The sequence below is a fragment of the Anser brachyrhynchus genome (assembly GCF_964034855.1).
Source record: "Anser brachyrhynchus genome assembly, chromosome: 18".
Classification (NCBI taxonomy): Eukaryota; Metazoa; Chordata; class Aves; order Anseriformes; family Anatidae; genus Anser; species Anser brachyrhynchus.
The window spans coordinates 999,233-1,014,101 of NC_137711.1; the positions used below are offsets into that span (position 1 = coordinate 999,233).

At 42.0% G+C, this 14,869-nt stretch overlaps 1 protein-coding gene across 2 annotated transcripts in view; it reads left to right on the plus strand.

Annotated features, from left to right (window-relative positions):
• Positions 1–14,869, plus strand: part of RPTOR (regulatory associated protein of MTOR complex 1) — a 145,874-nt gene that overhangs the window by 52,607 nt on the left and 78,398 nt on the right. For both annotated transcript variants that reach the window (XM_080560980.1, XM_080560981.1), the window contains exon 7: positions 4,287–4,346. In XM_080560980.1, coding sequence (XP_080417106.1) covers positions 4,287–4,346 — 60 coding nt within the window. The remainder of the gene's footprint in view (positions 1–4,286; positions 4,347–14,869) is intronic.

Genomic DNA, 14,869 nt, shown 5'->3' on the forward strand with positions numbered 1-14,869 from the left:
GTTTATATATATTGAGAAAGGTGTTTTGGATATTATGGTCTGTTCAGGAGGTTTCTGTTGCTTCATCTCCATGGGAACGTGGCTGACGGGTGATCAGGGCAGGCTCCTGAGCAGAGCTACGCCTGGCAGAAGGGTGAGATATTTGGGGTTGTCTCGTTTGCTTGACAGGAAATGTAAAAATGCTGTTCAGGTAAAGGGTTTAAAACTGTTAACCTCAGCTGTTCTTGGTGTTGATGCTGGTGGGTGCCATGCTAACTCCTGCTTAGTGAGACATTTCCTACTACCTAATGATTATGTGTATTACTTATTGCACATAAAAAAAAATTGCTCTTTACTCTGAAGATCACACTCCCTTTATATTCGCTATTGATTGGCATTATTACGGTTGTGTTTTTATCCATGCAAATTCTGTAAATAGGAGCTTGCTTGCAGAGCATTGTTATTCACTGCTGTTAAACGTAATAGAGGCAAAGCCAGACTCCACTCCAACTTTCCAGTTGTTCAGTGCAAACTGTTTGTGCACTGAAGCAGGCAGGGAACCAAAAATAAAGATGTACGCCTTTGTCATTAAAACTACTCTTTTAATTCAGTCAGGCCCTTTTATTAAAGTTGATCAAGAACCCTACAGAATTCTGTCTGAAATACAACATTTTTGCAATTCCAGACTGACAGGCTAATGAGGTTTCATATATGGAATTTATGGGCAAATGAAAGCTGGGTGAATAAATTCCTGTACATCCCATTTTGTGTTCTGTATTTTGAGTAAACTGATACACAAAATCACTTATTAAATGGGGTTGCAGATGCATCCACTTCAGCCTTATTTCAGGGAAAGAAAAATTGATGTCAGCAAGAGAAATGCAGGTCAATTGTGTCCTTCTGAATGTAGTGCACAAAACTCTTAATAAAACCGTCTGACAATTTCAGGAATCTAGTGTATAAGTTCGGGCTAACTTTGTACTGGTTGCCTTCCTGTGTAGTGACTGTTGGGAGCTGATATTCCAAATGTATGTTGCAACTATGTATAAGGTAATCTTAAAGATAAGACATATGGATCATTAATATTGACCGAACTAACCAGGAAGGAGACCCAGCTGTTGCAGAAACAGGCAGAAATTAATATCCAGTTGGTGCATTGTTTTGAGCAGCAGATCTATGTCTCATGCACTGTCTAAAGTAAAAAGGCAACTCTGTTGGGAGCTGTGATCAGCGGTGTGTCATATGCTTATGTTATTGCCAGTCCCTTATCGCATAAACAAGCTGCATGTATATTGTCACAATTTTACACATCGGGGAGAAGGCTGTGCTTGTCTAAATTGTCTGAAGGACCCACTCGTGTAAAGGCTACAGGGCTCCTGAAAAGTGCTGGGACACCCCTCACCCTACCCTCCCCGCCCCCCAAACCACATATATATATATATATATATTGGGGGCTCAGACTTAGGACGTTTAGATATGCAGCTTTGTACATTGGAACCCAAATATAACAAGTTTGTAAATGCCTGGCAAAAAGCTCTTGACTTGTGACAGCTGATTTTATGTTGGGTCAGGTAAACATTTTTTTTCCAGTGCATTTATTTTGCATTTCTGCTTTAACATTTTTGAGGTTAACTGGACTAATCTGTCTCAGAGTTAAAGAAACTAAATTGAGTTTCAAAACATTCCTGTTATCTGCACAGAATCTGGTTGAATATTGTTATGAGTATTTCTGCTTTTCTTTATTGCTTGGCATTCATGCAGCTCTAGCATATCTTGCCTGATGATTGTGATGAGGACACCAACCATTCACTTGAGACATCACGTTTAGAGCCTTGGAGTGTTGAAAGGGGGGTTGCAGATACAGGATGAGGAACATTCTGTTTACAAGTACATTTTCTTGGCAGTTGCTGGTTGCTAGAGAGGAAATGCAGATAGTCTGTTACTGGTTAAATGGGGTTTTAATGAACTAATCTTCTTCAAAATTTTCATAGCAATGGTGGCGATTTTTAAAAGAAATACTCTAGCAGTCAAGTATATACAAAAGCAGTAAGCACTTGCTGCTTCACTCTCATTCAGGTAAATACCAAAGAGATCTGTGGTGAGGGCAGAAAGGGTGCTTTTCACTAAGTCTAATGTGATCTGGTTTTATGTCCTTAACTTTGAGGATCCAAGGGCTTGACCGAAATAGCTGAGATCTAAGCTTATTTACATCTCGCCTACAGTGCAGCTCCCTACGGAAGTGCTAAGTGACAGCTGTGCAACACATTTAGTATGTGAAAATGTCTGTTTATACTTGACCCTCAAAGGTGTGCACATCTCGCTGTTACCAAGCATTTCCTACAATTTCTGCGTTTCTTACGTGTCCTGAGTGTCCGTATGGAGGGGGGAAGCTTTCTGCTGCTTAGTCCAACCAGCTGTAATCAAAAGCTTTGTGGTTAGGAGAAATCCTTGCAAAAAGGAAGCAAATGTATTTGTTTGCCCTGTGGCCAATGCACTCTGCTGCCACACAAGATCCTGCTCATCAGTTGTGGGTCTCTTGCTGCGTGGCCCGGAGGAGGCTGGCTGTGCCGCACAGGGCTAGCGAGCTCATCCTTCTTTGACACTGTGTCTTGCAACAGCTTGCAGCTCCATCGTATTAATCTATGAGCTTGTAAAATATTGCTGAGTGAGGTTAGGTCAAATCATAACTCAGATGAGAGGCTTCCAAAGTAAATACAAAATACCGTGTGACATGTTGATAGGTGGAACCGTTCTTTCTTTATAGGAAACAAATGTGTAACAGTCCAAAGTTGTGCTGGCTCTGTTTTAATCCTTTCAGATATGTCATAATGTAGAGGCATTGAGCAGAAAAGTTAGAAAGTGTTTTGGCATCCACAGTCTACAGGGAGACTCCAATCTGATTCCAATAACCTAATTCTGCTGTGCTGAAATCTGCTTGCAGTTTTTGTTCGGCAGCAGTGTTTCCCTGCGTGGTTCTGTAATGCAATGTCACAAGATTTTTATGTTTTAAAAGATTGTATAGAGGTTTCACTGTAGCATTCATAGATAGTTTTATGACTTTTTTTTTTTTAATTGAGGGATAGCATGTGCATCAGAAAAGCAGCCTAGAGACCACTTAGGTTTTCAGAGCTCATCCCTGTTCTTGGCAATAATGGATATCCTGCAGGCAATGGATACCGCAAGGAGAACTGGAGGGTCCTCAGGGTTTCAAGAATGAGCTATGCACAGCTTGATCTCTAAAGAAGTAATTGCTGTAAATTGTAACCTTTGCTAGGGAAGAGCCTTTTGGATGAGGATATGGTGGTGAAAGGAGGGACACTTGGTGCAGTAACTCCAGCTGCTGCTGGACGTGGGGAGGTTTACCAGGACATCAACCCCCCCAGTACCGCCCAGCCTGCAGAGCCTTGTGTTCCAGCGCGGGGTGAAGTGTAGGGGTTAAACATCGACTTGTTAGGCTGGTGGGTCAGGTCAGATCTTCCTTAAACAGCAGATAACAGATTTCTGAAACGCTGGGGAAGTGGGCTGGGAACGTAGTGGTATCACCGAGGAAGTCACTTCTCAAATGAATTAGCTGCTTTTTCTTCCCAGAACTATTGCTTTCTGATTCTGCTCCCTGGGCCACAAAGCAAATGCCCAGGAGCTTTGGAGGAGGGAGGCAGGCAGTGGGAAGCCGGGCTGGCGGTCGTGCAGTCTTCCCGCGTGTGCCTGGGTTTAGCTGCCGATGGGATTTCTAGTGCAGCAAACGCTCGTGCTAACGGGCTTTGTGTCTTCTGGAGCCGGCGTTTCTGAAGTAGCGGTATTTGCGATGCTGAGGAAGTGGAGTCAGCATTTTTTTTAATTAAATAACTGAGGTGCTTGAACTTGACACATCCCTCTCGGTGTCTGCCTCTCTCGCTTGCCCTGCGTGCCGTGCCAGCCCTCTCCAGGGAAGCCCGGCCCGCACTGATCATTATTCTGGGAGCATGCTCCTGCCTCCTCAGCGCTGCCGTCCTCCTGCGCTCCCGAGGGACCGTGCTGGGTGACTGTGAACCCTTTTCCCTCCGCTGTGCCGTGGAAAACTTGTCACCGTGACAGTTCCAACGTCCCAGGTTTGACACCCGATGATGGAAATCGTCGCATAATCATGAGTGTGACAAAAATTGAGGGCCTTGTTCGACTCTTATTATGCTGTGGCAAAGTTTTCTACCCAAACGCTATTTTAAAAGCAGAAACACTGTAATAAAGAAACCTTCTTCCACATTCTCTCCGCTGAACCTTGTCATTAAATATTCAATTTGTATGTTTTATTTTTATTCTCTCTTCCACAGGTTTTGTATGCAGAAGAGTGTCAGACTGGTGCCAGGAGTCACACTGGATTTGATAGAGAAGTAAGCCAAATTTTATGATTTTTTTTTCCTGTTGCTCGATCTCCTGGTTATTTCTAGCATTTCTCCTGTTTGTCTGAGAGGAAATTTCTTCGGAAAGCTTTCCGCAGAGTCCCTCCGTGCCGAATTTGTCATTCCTTGTCCTACCACATGCATTTGGGGCCTAGGCCACAGGGGTGGGCGCTGCGCGGGGGGACCGGGGTGCCCGAGCCACGCTGGTCGCAGCCCTCCTGCACTGGGCCCGATCCGGCCTGGGGAATGGGAGCTGTGGGCACGGGTCACGGCCCAGGGGTCCTGTGCTGAGCAGCCACACGTGGCTGGTCCTGGCGTGCTCCAGCCGCAGCTCTGACAGCAAGGATGCGCTCGTGGGCTGTACGCCCCACAGCACCAAACCCAACACAAGCAGAACAACGCTTACCACTTCTCATTTCATCGCAGTGCTGTCCTATTATGCTTTGTCTGATCGTGTTATGTTTCAGACTTAGCACCATTGAAATGTGCTATAATCCCTTTACCCAAACAGTATTTGAGCATAATTACTGGTTCTCAGGCAGCTGAGGCAAACCAATTAGGTAGAAAACTGTTCTTAAATCTACTTCAGTTTATACCAACAAGCTAGCCTTTGAAATAATAATTGCCCACTGTAGTCCCTGCTGGGTTTTAAGATTTTTATTTTTTTAATGGGAAACATGTTCTTAAAGTCAGGGCAGTAGATGCAGGCATTCTAACTCCTTGCAGATTATTTTTTAATATCCTATTCTTGGAACTTTAATAAGCACACACAAACTGGCAGTGATTAATGCAAGATCGTTCAATTTCTGAGGCATTTTGACTCTAGAAATATCATTGTCAAGATTAATTAGAACAGGCCATATGTCTACGCTTCTGACACATGGATGTCCACAGTCCAGTTATCTTTTGTCTGAGATGAAAACTGTAGAATTGAAGGGCATCCTGAAAGGGGTTAGGAGAGCAGGAACCTGGATAATAAGTGTGTACTCAAAACAGAAATACATTATCATACTTTCTTGTTTTTTCTAATAAGCTTCTGTATGGTGTAACGGAGCGCAGCAATCATTCATTGCTCGTGCTGCCAATAGCAAATGATCTCTTACAGAAAATCATGAGGGTAAGGTTGCATTAGCTAAAATTTCTTGTTCAGGTTTTGCTTTAGTAAATCATTCCCTCGAGTAACTTCCATGCTTTACGTTCAGAGGAGGTTAAAGGTGCTTCTCAATGCCATTAGTTCTTCCACAATATGTATTTTGGAGAAGACAGGCTTATCAGTATTATCTAGGTCTTTAATCATGCTGATTTTATGTGTGAAAATGTGATCATCTTATCTCAGCTGGGGAAACTAAGTACTGATTCTTGTAAAACTGCATTTCAGGGCACTAATCTTACCAAAATAAAAATCTTTTTCAACTTTCAAGAATAGACACAAGACTTGTAACAGTGACAAGCAGATGCATAGGTATAGGCGGTATTTATTTCTTGAGTTCAGTTGTTTGCTGCCTTAATGCAGTACCTGGTTATTCAGGCCACATATCCAGAGGCTGCTGAACTGGGATCTAGATAAAGTTGTTTCCAGGTCCGGGCCAGCATGCTCACAATGACAGATTGTTTTAGAAACCATTTTAGGGAGCTTATTTGAAGAAATAGAGAAGACCTCACCTCATTTTATGTAATAAAAAGGACAATGCACGAAAGTCAGAAATTTCTGTAAACAACTAAACGAATTAATTTATTTCGTTGGAGCTGTTGTGCATTCTCAGTATGCCTCGTATCTTGGGGCTGTGCTGAGTTTTCAGGTTCTTTCTGATTGTCACTGTTAGCTCATCACGGCTTACCCCTCAGTTGTTCCGTGCTTCCAAAGTGTTCAGTGCAGCCCTCGAACTTGTGCAGTCTGTGTGGGGCATAAAAGTCTCTACTGCTTGGTGCTTTCCTCCAAGTTACATTATGCAACTGGCAGAATGAAAAGATGAGAGGTGTTTACATAATCCTCTAGAGCATAAATGAATCTGGAAATACAGGCGTCCTGTAATGCTCCAAAAGCTGGGTGACATGTTGATATATTTCTATGCATCTGTTTTGTTTTCTGATTGTTCCGTGAAAAATAAAGTTGGCATTGCCCACCGCAGCTATCAAAGTGTTAGAGCAGTTTCCAGCTGTGTGTCGGTCTAGGAAAGGGTCCACCACTGGATTTTCTCTGAAAGCCATGAGTGAAAATGCGGTGGCTTTTGTTTGACTGTCTGTCAAGGAGATGAGAAGCAGGAAGGAAATCCGAGGGCTTGCTTTGCCTGCGTACTCACAGGAATGCTAACGGGGTCTTGTGGTGTGGGAAGGATAAAATGGGCCTGAAGTTAAAAGTGATTTAATGGTAGAAAGGTGTGTGGTTCCCTGACCGTTGCTTAAACGGGCAGAGTGAAGGGGACGTTGTTTTGGGCAGCTCTGGCTGTGGGACACCACGGGTAAGCAGAAGTTCCTCCTGAACCAGTGGGCTCCTTATCAGTGCAGATTGAGGTCGCCTCAGGTCACTGAATAACTGTGTTCTAGAACAATGGCTGTATTGTGTTGATTATAATTAATGCATCGCTACAAGAATGTATCTAATCAAAGAACATATGGCAAGGGTCAGGGAAAGTCTGAGCCAGGTAGCTCAGGAATCAGCTTCTCAGAACATTTGATGTACTGCTGAGGGTTAAAAGCTCTTTAAATAATAGGCTACTGAAAAAAAATATTCGGGATTCTTGTTGATTATACACAGCACCCATGGATTCTGTAGGATCACAGAATGGTCTAGGTTGGAATAGACCTTCAAAATCACCAAGTCCAAAGCTTTAAAGGCTGTCCTCATGGAAAGACTGCTGGAAATAGGTTCCTGTGGGGTTATCAGATATTTAAACCTCCTCATCATAATCTGCTGCGTATTACCAGTTGTAGAAAGCATGTTTTTTTATTGTCATCCCAAGATAGGCCTAAAATACCTCCTGGATTGCCTGTGTGTATATTGTAATTTATAGTTTAGTTCTCTTTAAAACTGGGGAAAGAGCTTATATTCTAATTAGGCTGCAGACTTTGAGATGAAATTAGTCTGCACCTTCTTTGAACGGCCCAAATTTCTAATTATCTAGGCTAAACCAGCATCCTGATGAATAAATATGTGGTGTATCCTGATGTGCATTTATATTACAGTTCTGCTGAGGTGAAGCCAAAACAATCCCTAATTTAGAAATAAAGGTCTTTGCTGGAGCCAGGCAATAAAATGTAAAGAAAAAAAGAAGGAAAATTATGTTGGTGGAGTGCTAAGAATTTAGGAAGCTGTGGCTGCCACTTCAAGGGACCGTCTCCTGTGGCAGCACTGATGTCAGGCATGCCTACGGGCTGGGTTGGTCTTTTCTGCTCCATGGCAAGTTGTCTTGTCAGCTGTCTCAGCATAACTTACTGCGTGGCTCCTTAGTGAAAGGAACTGGTGCTCTGTTCTGCCTTTAATTTTTTTTTGGAAATATCCTAGGGAGTGGTATAACTTGGTGTAGGGTGGGGATATGAAGCTGGGTACCAAGGATCGGGGTGTACGAGAACACGTTAATCTATATTGCTGCATCAGGCGCTCTCCCATGAAATCACATTCTCACAAGAGTGAGAGCAGCATAGTATATTGCTTTCCCAGGATTTTTTCCCCAGGCCCATTTGGTACTTGGCGAAGGGAGGGAAATGTTGTCCCTTGCTGTCAGGGTTTTGTTACAAAGGACCTGGTGTGAATGTCAGCTCTGAGTCACGCAGGCAGGAGCAGCGCGGGAGAAACTTGCCTTGCTGCAGCACATGCTGTTGCCTGCTCTGAAAGCAGAGAGCCCATCTTGGGGCTGTCACTCACCAACAGAAAATCCATTTATAAAAATCACTAGAAATAATAAATTTGAGAGTAAAATTAATTTAGGTATTACGGGCTGCCATGAACTAAACATTAGTGATGTTTTAGTGTCTATCGAGTATCGATGGGTGATTGTTGAGTAGGAGCCAATTTAAAGATGATGTCGGAAAAACAAAATCCCAAAATATCAACAGCAAAAATAATGTAATTGGAGAAAAATGCAGAAATTTTGCTGTAATATAACAAATATCTTCTGTGCATGCCCTCAGAACTTAACTAATCAGTTGCCTTCAGAATGGTAAATTGAGGGCAGGTGATGGAGTGCAGCTGGTTACTATCATATTTTTCCAGGTGATCCCAGTTGATGTGCAATTTGAAATTAGAATTATTTAATTAACCATGCGACAGTCCAAATTCTGAAATACTGCAACCTGTTTTTTAATATTGATTTAATAAAGTTGATTTTTTTTAATGTGATTTGATTATTACTTGATTTATACTTTGAAATCTAATTCTTAGTTTGCCTTTGGATCGAATTTAGGCAGCTTTCAGCCACTTTTATTTTCTTCTGGAAAATTCAGTGCAAGGCATTAGAGTGCGTATTTCAGAATGTGTTTTGCTAAGTACTGTTTAGTCACAGCGTAACAGGGATAGTGTGCCACGCTACCTGTCTGTCATATGCGGCTTGTTAGTACATGAGTTCAGGGAGAACTTTGCTTTTGAAGATGTTATTCCAAAAAGTTTCTGTTCTTTAATAAATCTGGTTTTATTGAAATGGAGTATTTAATTTTATCACCATTGTTACAGGCTATCAGTCTCTAGTGTAGGCAAAGTCTATTGTGTATACAAACTGAAGATCACACTCAACAGGATGGTTTTCATGGCAACACCTCTTTCATATCTTTATACGGAAAGATGACGGGATTGAAAAGTAGTGTACAAAGCCTTGCAGCCCTCTCAAACAAATGATTTCAGAAGCTCAAATGTTTTGTCTTTCTCAAGTAGTTTGCCAAGGTTTCGGGCGCCCAATCCCAGCACGCCTGTGCCATTTGTGTTATTTGTGACGAGAACGTGTCTTTGAGCACAGTAGCTCTGTTGATCGTTTCTAAGCAGTTCATGCCAGTTCAAGAGATTGCCAAAGCACATATGCCGCGTGCGTTATTGTTTTACAATTCTCTATGATACAGTCTCCCCTTTTTTTTCCTGAAAGAATGAAAACTGAAATCTACTTACAATTTTTTTCCCAAAATAAATTATGGTGAATGTCTGCAGGTACAAATCAATGCAGATGCATTTTGTTTTCTGAAGTCCAAGTATCGTATTGCGTATCTCAACGTTATATGTATTACATTACAAAAATGGAGGTAATGATGGAGCCCATCCACAGGGAAAATCTGGCATCCTTTGAAGTAAATGCTTCCCCTGTAATTAAAGTGATTCATGGGATTTTGCTAAATTTCTGACAAGGACAGTGATGTTACACCTAGCACAAGCTCTTTAGTGACCCTGACATTTTGTAGTCTTCACTTTTCACAATAGACTGCAGTGATTTAGGTCTTTGTAAAGGCGTCTGTCAGGAAGTTGATGGAAGAAGCAATTGAGAGTCCAGAGATGTTAAATTGAAGCCAGCAGCTGAGACAGCCTGCCCTTTTTTCCTTTTCTTACTCTCCCTCAAAAATAGATTTTACAAATGAAGCCTGCTTTGTCCTTACTGTCAAAGGCTCTCTGGTGATTGTCAAACCATAATGTGAAAGGCACCAGGAGAAGTGGTACCGAGACATAACAGGGGGAAATACTTTGTGGACCTTTGCAACTTGTGGACCTTTGCAACTTTCTGGCTGTGTAGATGCATGTCCAAATAGAAATTAAAAGAAGCTTTAGTTTAGAATCATAGGACAAGTTCAAAAGAGTTCATTGTGCAAGGGATATATACTTAGTCCCCCAGACATAATTCGTCTGAAAAATGGCATCTTTATAGTGGAACTTAAAACAACCGTAGTAAAGTGACCTCTGCTCTTTAGGAGAAGTATAGCTGATGATTAAATAATAATAATAATAATTTCAAATAATTCCTTATAACTATGGTACAGAAACAGATAGATTGCTGTATTTCTCTCTTGTGATCTTCTAGTATATGTGGTGGGGTTTTTTAATATGCTGTGCTGGAGCTCTCCTAACGCGTGGGAAACCTCAGAGCTTCAGTGCAGGGAGACGGAATTCATCTGATGTGTTCAACCGATGGTCAGCTGATTCATTGTCCTACCATTAGAGTATATTTGCAGCCTGAGAGTTAAGAATCATTCTTCCGTGATCCTTGGAAGTTTAAATTTGTAATGCTCAAAGATGATCAAGATCTACTGTCATTGAATAGCACTGTGTTAAAATCCCTCCTTCAATCATTCAATTTTTCATCTGAGTAGTACAGGCTGTCCTCTAGTTTCTGGGGTGAGAGTTTGAGTAGTCCAGTCTAGGAACAGAAAACACATTGTATTTATTTTCATCTGCCGATTTATAGTGCTGACTGTTCCAACTTTAATTGATTCCTGTGTGCAGCACAGAGAACAGCAGTGCTGCCAATTTCCTTCTAATGGCTGCTTTCTAGTTCCCATCCAAAATCTGAAAGCTCTGGTAGGGTTTTGTGCAGTTATTGAAATGTATTGCCTTTCATTCTTGTGTTATTCCTCACTCTCTCTACCCTCACCATTAACACCTAATGCATAGGTTTTTAAAGCACTGAACAGCATTTATCTTCACACTACTGGAACCAGGTACCAAATCAGTATCTTCCTGAATATATATGAGAGCAGAGAGAAAATGAACTCACCTGATGCCACATAAGATATGCAAATGACATCCTGTTAATTTCTGCTTCTTGACTGCAGTCCCTAGTAGCTAGCTGTATTTTCTACAAATCTTGCAGCCAGTCTTAGAAAGCACAGTTGCATAGTGCAAAAATACCAAATGCATTTTAAAATCCCAAATAAAACCTATGCTATACTAATAGGTAGTCATTTTAATCCTTTCAGTGCAAAAATAAGAAGCATACCTTGTTCCCTAAGAAAGCAGACTATTCTAGTCGCAAGGACTTTCTAAGACTGGGCTGCTAGAAGCAACTTTGGCTCTCAGCCTGTCATTTCTGCTTAGCATGATCAGTAAGATAAGTATCGATGCACAATTTGCATTTAATAAAGATAATCTATTATGAACTGAAAGCAGAACTCTCCATCTGGTGTAAAGATTTGAACTCCACCATGAAAACGCAGTTTCTATTTCCACTGAAAACTGGCTTGAAAGTGGCCATCGAAAGGTTTAAGCTCAGCATTTGGCTTGCTAGGAAGTCTCAACAAGGAGTGCTTTGGTTTGTGGTTAATAAAATTCCAACTTAGGAAATGCTGTTATTTTGCTGCAGAGGGTGTTCTGCAATGCAAATATTTGTGTGAAAACCTCATAAGAGCAGTTGTGTGGCCTTGTGTTCCCTCTGCTTGCTCTGGGGGAATCAGTTAACAAACACTGGTTCAGAGATGTGTATTTTTCCTCTGATATCAGGACAGACAGGATTTTTTTTTTATAATATGTTAACTTCTAGCTGTTTCAGAAACTGTCTTTATGCCAGGGAATGTGCTGCATGGGAAATAACGCCGCCATACATATCAGACCAATTTACCACAGACAAAGCACTTGCTCTTCATATAGATTGTCTTGATATTTTTAATATATAAAAACTTCTTGTGAGAAGCAAAAAAGCATTAGAAAGCACACCTGAGAAAGTTGCTCGGGATGGAGCCAGAAGCTGCGAGATGCTGAAGTTCACGGCCACTTTTCTTCCTTTAAGTAACCTTGTGCGTGTGTTGATTTTGAGTCACGGTAGATTTTTTTGTCTGGTCTCTTAGATCACACAATGAGCGTTGGTCCTGTAGTTCCTTTGGGCCTCTTGTTATGGATGAGCAAAGACAGTGGGAGTTCAGCGCCTGGATGAAATAAATTTGAGTGACTTTTTTCAGTCTACAAAAGCAAAGAACCTCACAAGTGCCAGACCAGACCGGTGTCTTTCTCTCCTTTGGACGTGAAGCATGCCTAGGCAGTGCCGTACCGTGTCGTCAGTTCGTACTGACAAGTGAGCGGCTAATTTTGGCTACTGCGAAAAGCTTTCAGATTAAAATCTGTCTCTCCGTGGACCGCAGGCTAAACCTCTTCAGTTTCTGTCGTGTGTCGCCGGGATGCTGCAGAAGAGGGGCGTGCTGCTCTGCCTGCACTGAACGTGCTCCTGTCAGGCTGCTGTCTCCGGTGTATTGACGCTCGGAGTAAGAAATGTTAAACCCAGCGGGAACGGTCGCGTTATCTGCTCTGCCCTTCTGCGTGTCTCAGGCTACAGAATTTACCTGGCTGCCCCTCAGCAGGGCCGAAATAGCTGATGCTCCTCTGAATTATGTATACCTTAAACCTTTGAAAAACAAAGGGTCAGTTGCTCCCCTTTCTTTTACCAGTTAAACGCTCTTCTTTCTTCATCTGCTAGTGTAAAGTATTTGTTAGCAGCAGGATTTTTCCCTCTTGTGGGTGTTCATCCACAGTGTTCAAGTTGTTCCTTGGTGTAGGAATGACCTTAAATTTCTCAGTGTGACATCAATTTAATGTCGTGGGGTTTTTTTTTAGCGTTTCCTGCACCTGATATATTTTGTATGTCCCATTTTAAATGAATGCCAAAACATGACTGCTGGGCACAGCATTCTAGTATCAGTCTCAGCAATACCAGGCAAAATCAGCTCTCCTCCGCTGCTCTGTCTTGTCCATCACAACATGCTGCTTGGCGTGCACTGACGCCAGAGATTTTGGAAGAGAGGTTAACAGCTGAACTAGGTTTTCTTAGGATCTTCTTTTAAATGCAAGTCATCTTATAGCCGAAATAGGTACGTACATATTCACATATAATCCACGTGCTTGAAGGAATTGTTTTGGTACGTTTCTGAAGAGTGAAGGGCCGTTAGCCAGTACAGTCACAGGAAAGGTCTTCACTGTGACACACCAAAATGTTATCTCAGCCCAGTACTTCTTGTGTATGTTATAATCAGCCTCTGGCTTTAAGGGAGTGTACTTAAAAGTAATTATTTATTAGATGTTCACGCAATATGCAGCTCTTTTATCCCTGTGGAATCAGTAGCTGGTCCTCTGCTTTTGCTTTAAGAACTGTATGAATATTTCAGCTTTTCGCAGGATTTGAGTTATTTTTTATTGCATAAAATCTTAAAAAAAAAAAAAAACACGAAAGAACAAAAAAAACCCACCTTGCTCACTTTCAGTGAATGTCCTATGTGTTTGCAGGGACAAGAGTAGATCGCTGTTTGGAAAGCTGCCATCCCGGGTATTGATTAGTGCCACTTTTTTCTACTTTAAAAATATTTAATACAATTAGCCATTGGATTCCTCAGCATTTTTAGTACCTTACTGCACCACAAATAGACTCCAGATATGTACTGCTGACAAGAATTTGGTATTTTTAGCGTTGACACTGCACTCCCTATTTGCAGCCTGGGCCGACAGGCACGCTGACCAGATGGAGGAAGGCCGCACGGTCCCGTGGTGACGGAGCAGCTGGCGGCAGCGCCGACAGTGCCTGCTGCTTGCTTCCCTCGCACGCTGCGCGAACAGTCCTCTGACTCTTCTAGGAGAAGGAATTCATCCTCTTCAGGAGGAAAAGAAAAATAGAGCACAGTAGAAAGAAACATTATTTTCTTATATTTTTTAGACATGCAGGTACTGCCATGACACAAGTGATTAAATTATAGTGACTATGCACAGCATTTAGAGTAGCACTACACTGAAACCTGGGCTAAGTAAATAGTTTTCTCTAAACAGGGACCAAGTCTTGCACATAGCCAGCATGAGGGTAAAATGTGCTGCCTTGGTTTCTGCTGTGGCTTTGCTGTGGGAGGGCTCCAGAATGCAGCATTCAAGCAGCATTTTGCTTTCTTCATTAGGAGGCGCTTGTCAACGGCATCTTTTTCACTCACAGCTCAGTGATGCCTGTTTACAGAGCTCACAAAGAACGTGCCTTTTGCTGGCACCTTTCTGTGAAGCGTTATGTTAACCTTAAATTCAGTTAAGGAACTGGCATTCAGTTGACTGATCTCTGTGAATGCCAAGGTGTACATCAGAAAGGTCTTAGCTGCAGATAATGTCTCCCATTTGAACTGAAAAGCCGCTGATTATGCTTAATAACTTTATGCTTAACAACCCTTTAATCAAGATACTACTTGTGCATCTGTGTACAGCACTGATGGCCATGCAGTGAATCCCTAGCTAAATTCACAATGTCAAGTTTTCAAGGAGCGTACAGGGTGGCAAACTCTGTGCCTTTGTAGGAAACAGCAAACGTGCCCCCCAGGTCTAGTAATTAATCTTACAAGCCACTTTGTACGTAATATATTTTGAAAAAGGACAGTTTGTCTAGCAACATTAATTCTTGCTTTAACTGTTTTGATTATGATACTGCTGTTACCTACTTGATCACATTAAATAGGTGCTCTATGAAAGAAGTAGATAAAGATTTCATTTGTTGCAGCATCTCGCTTCAGGAAACCTGTTAAGTGGTAAAAGGTTGGGGGGGGGAACCTTTTGGCACTAGGAGAATTAAAGTTCTGGAATATGGTCTTCCGTGTGC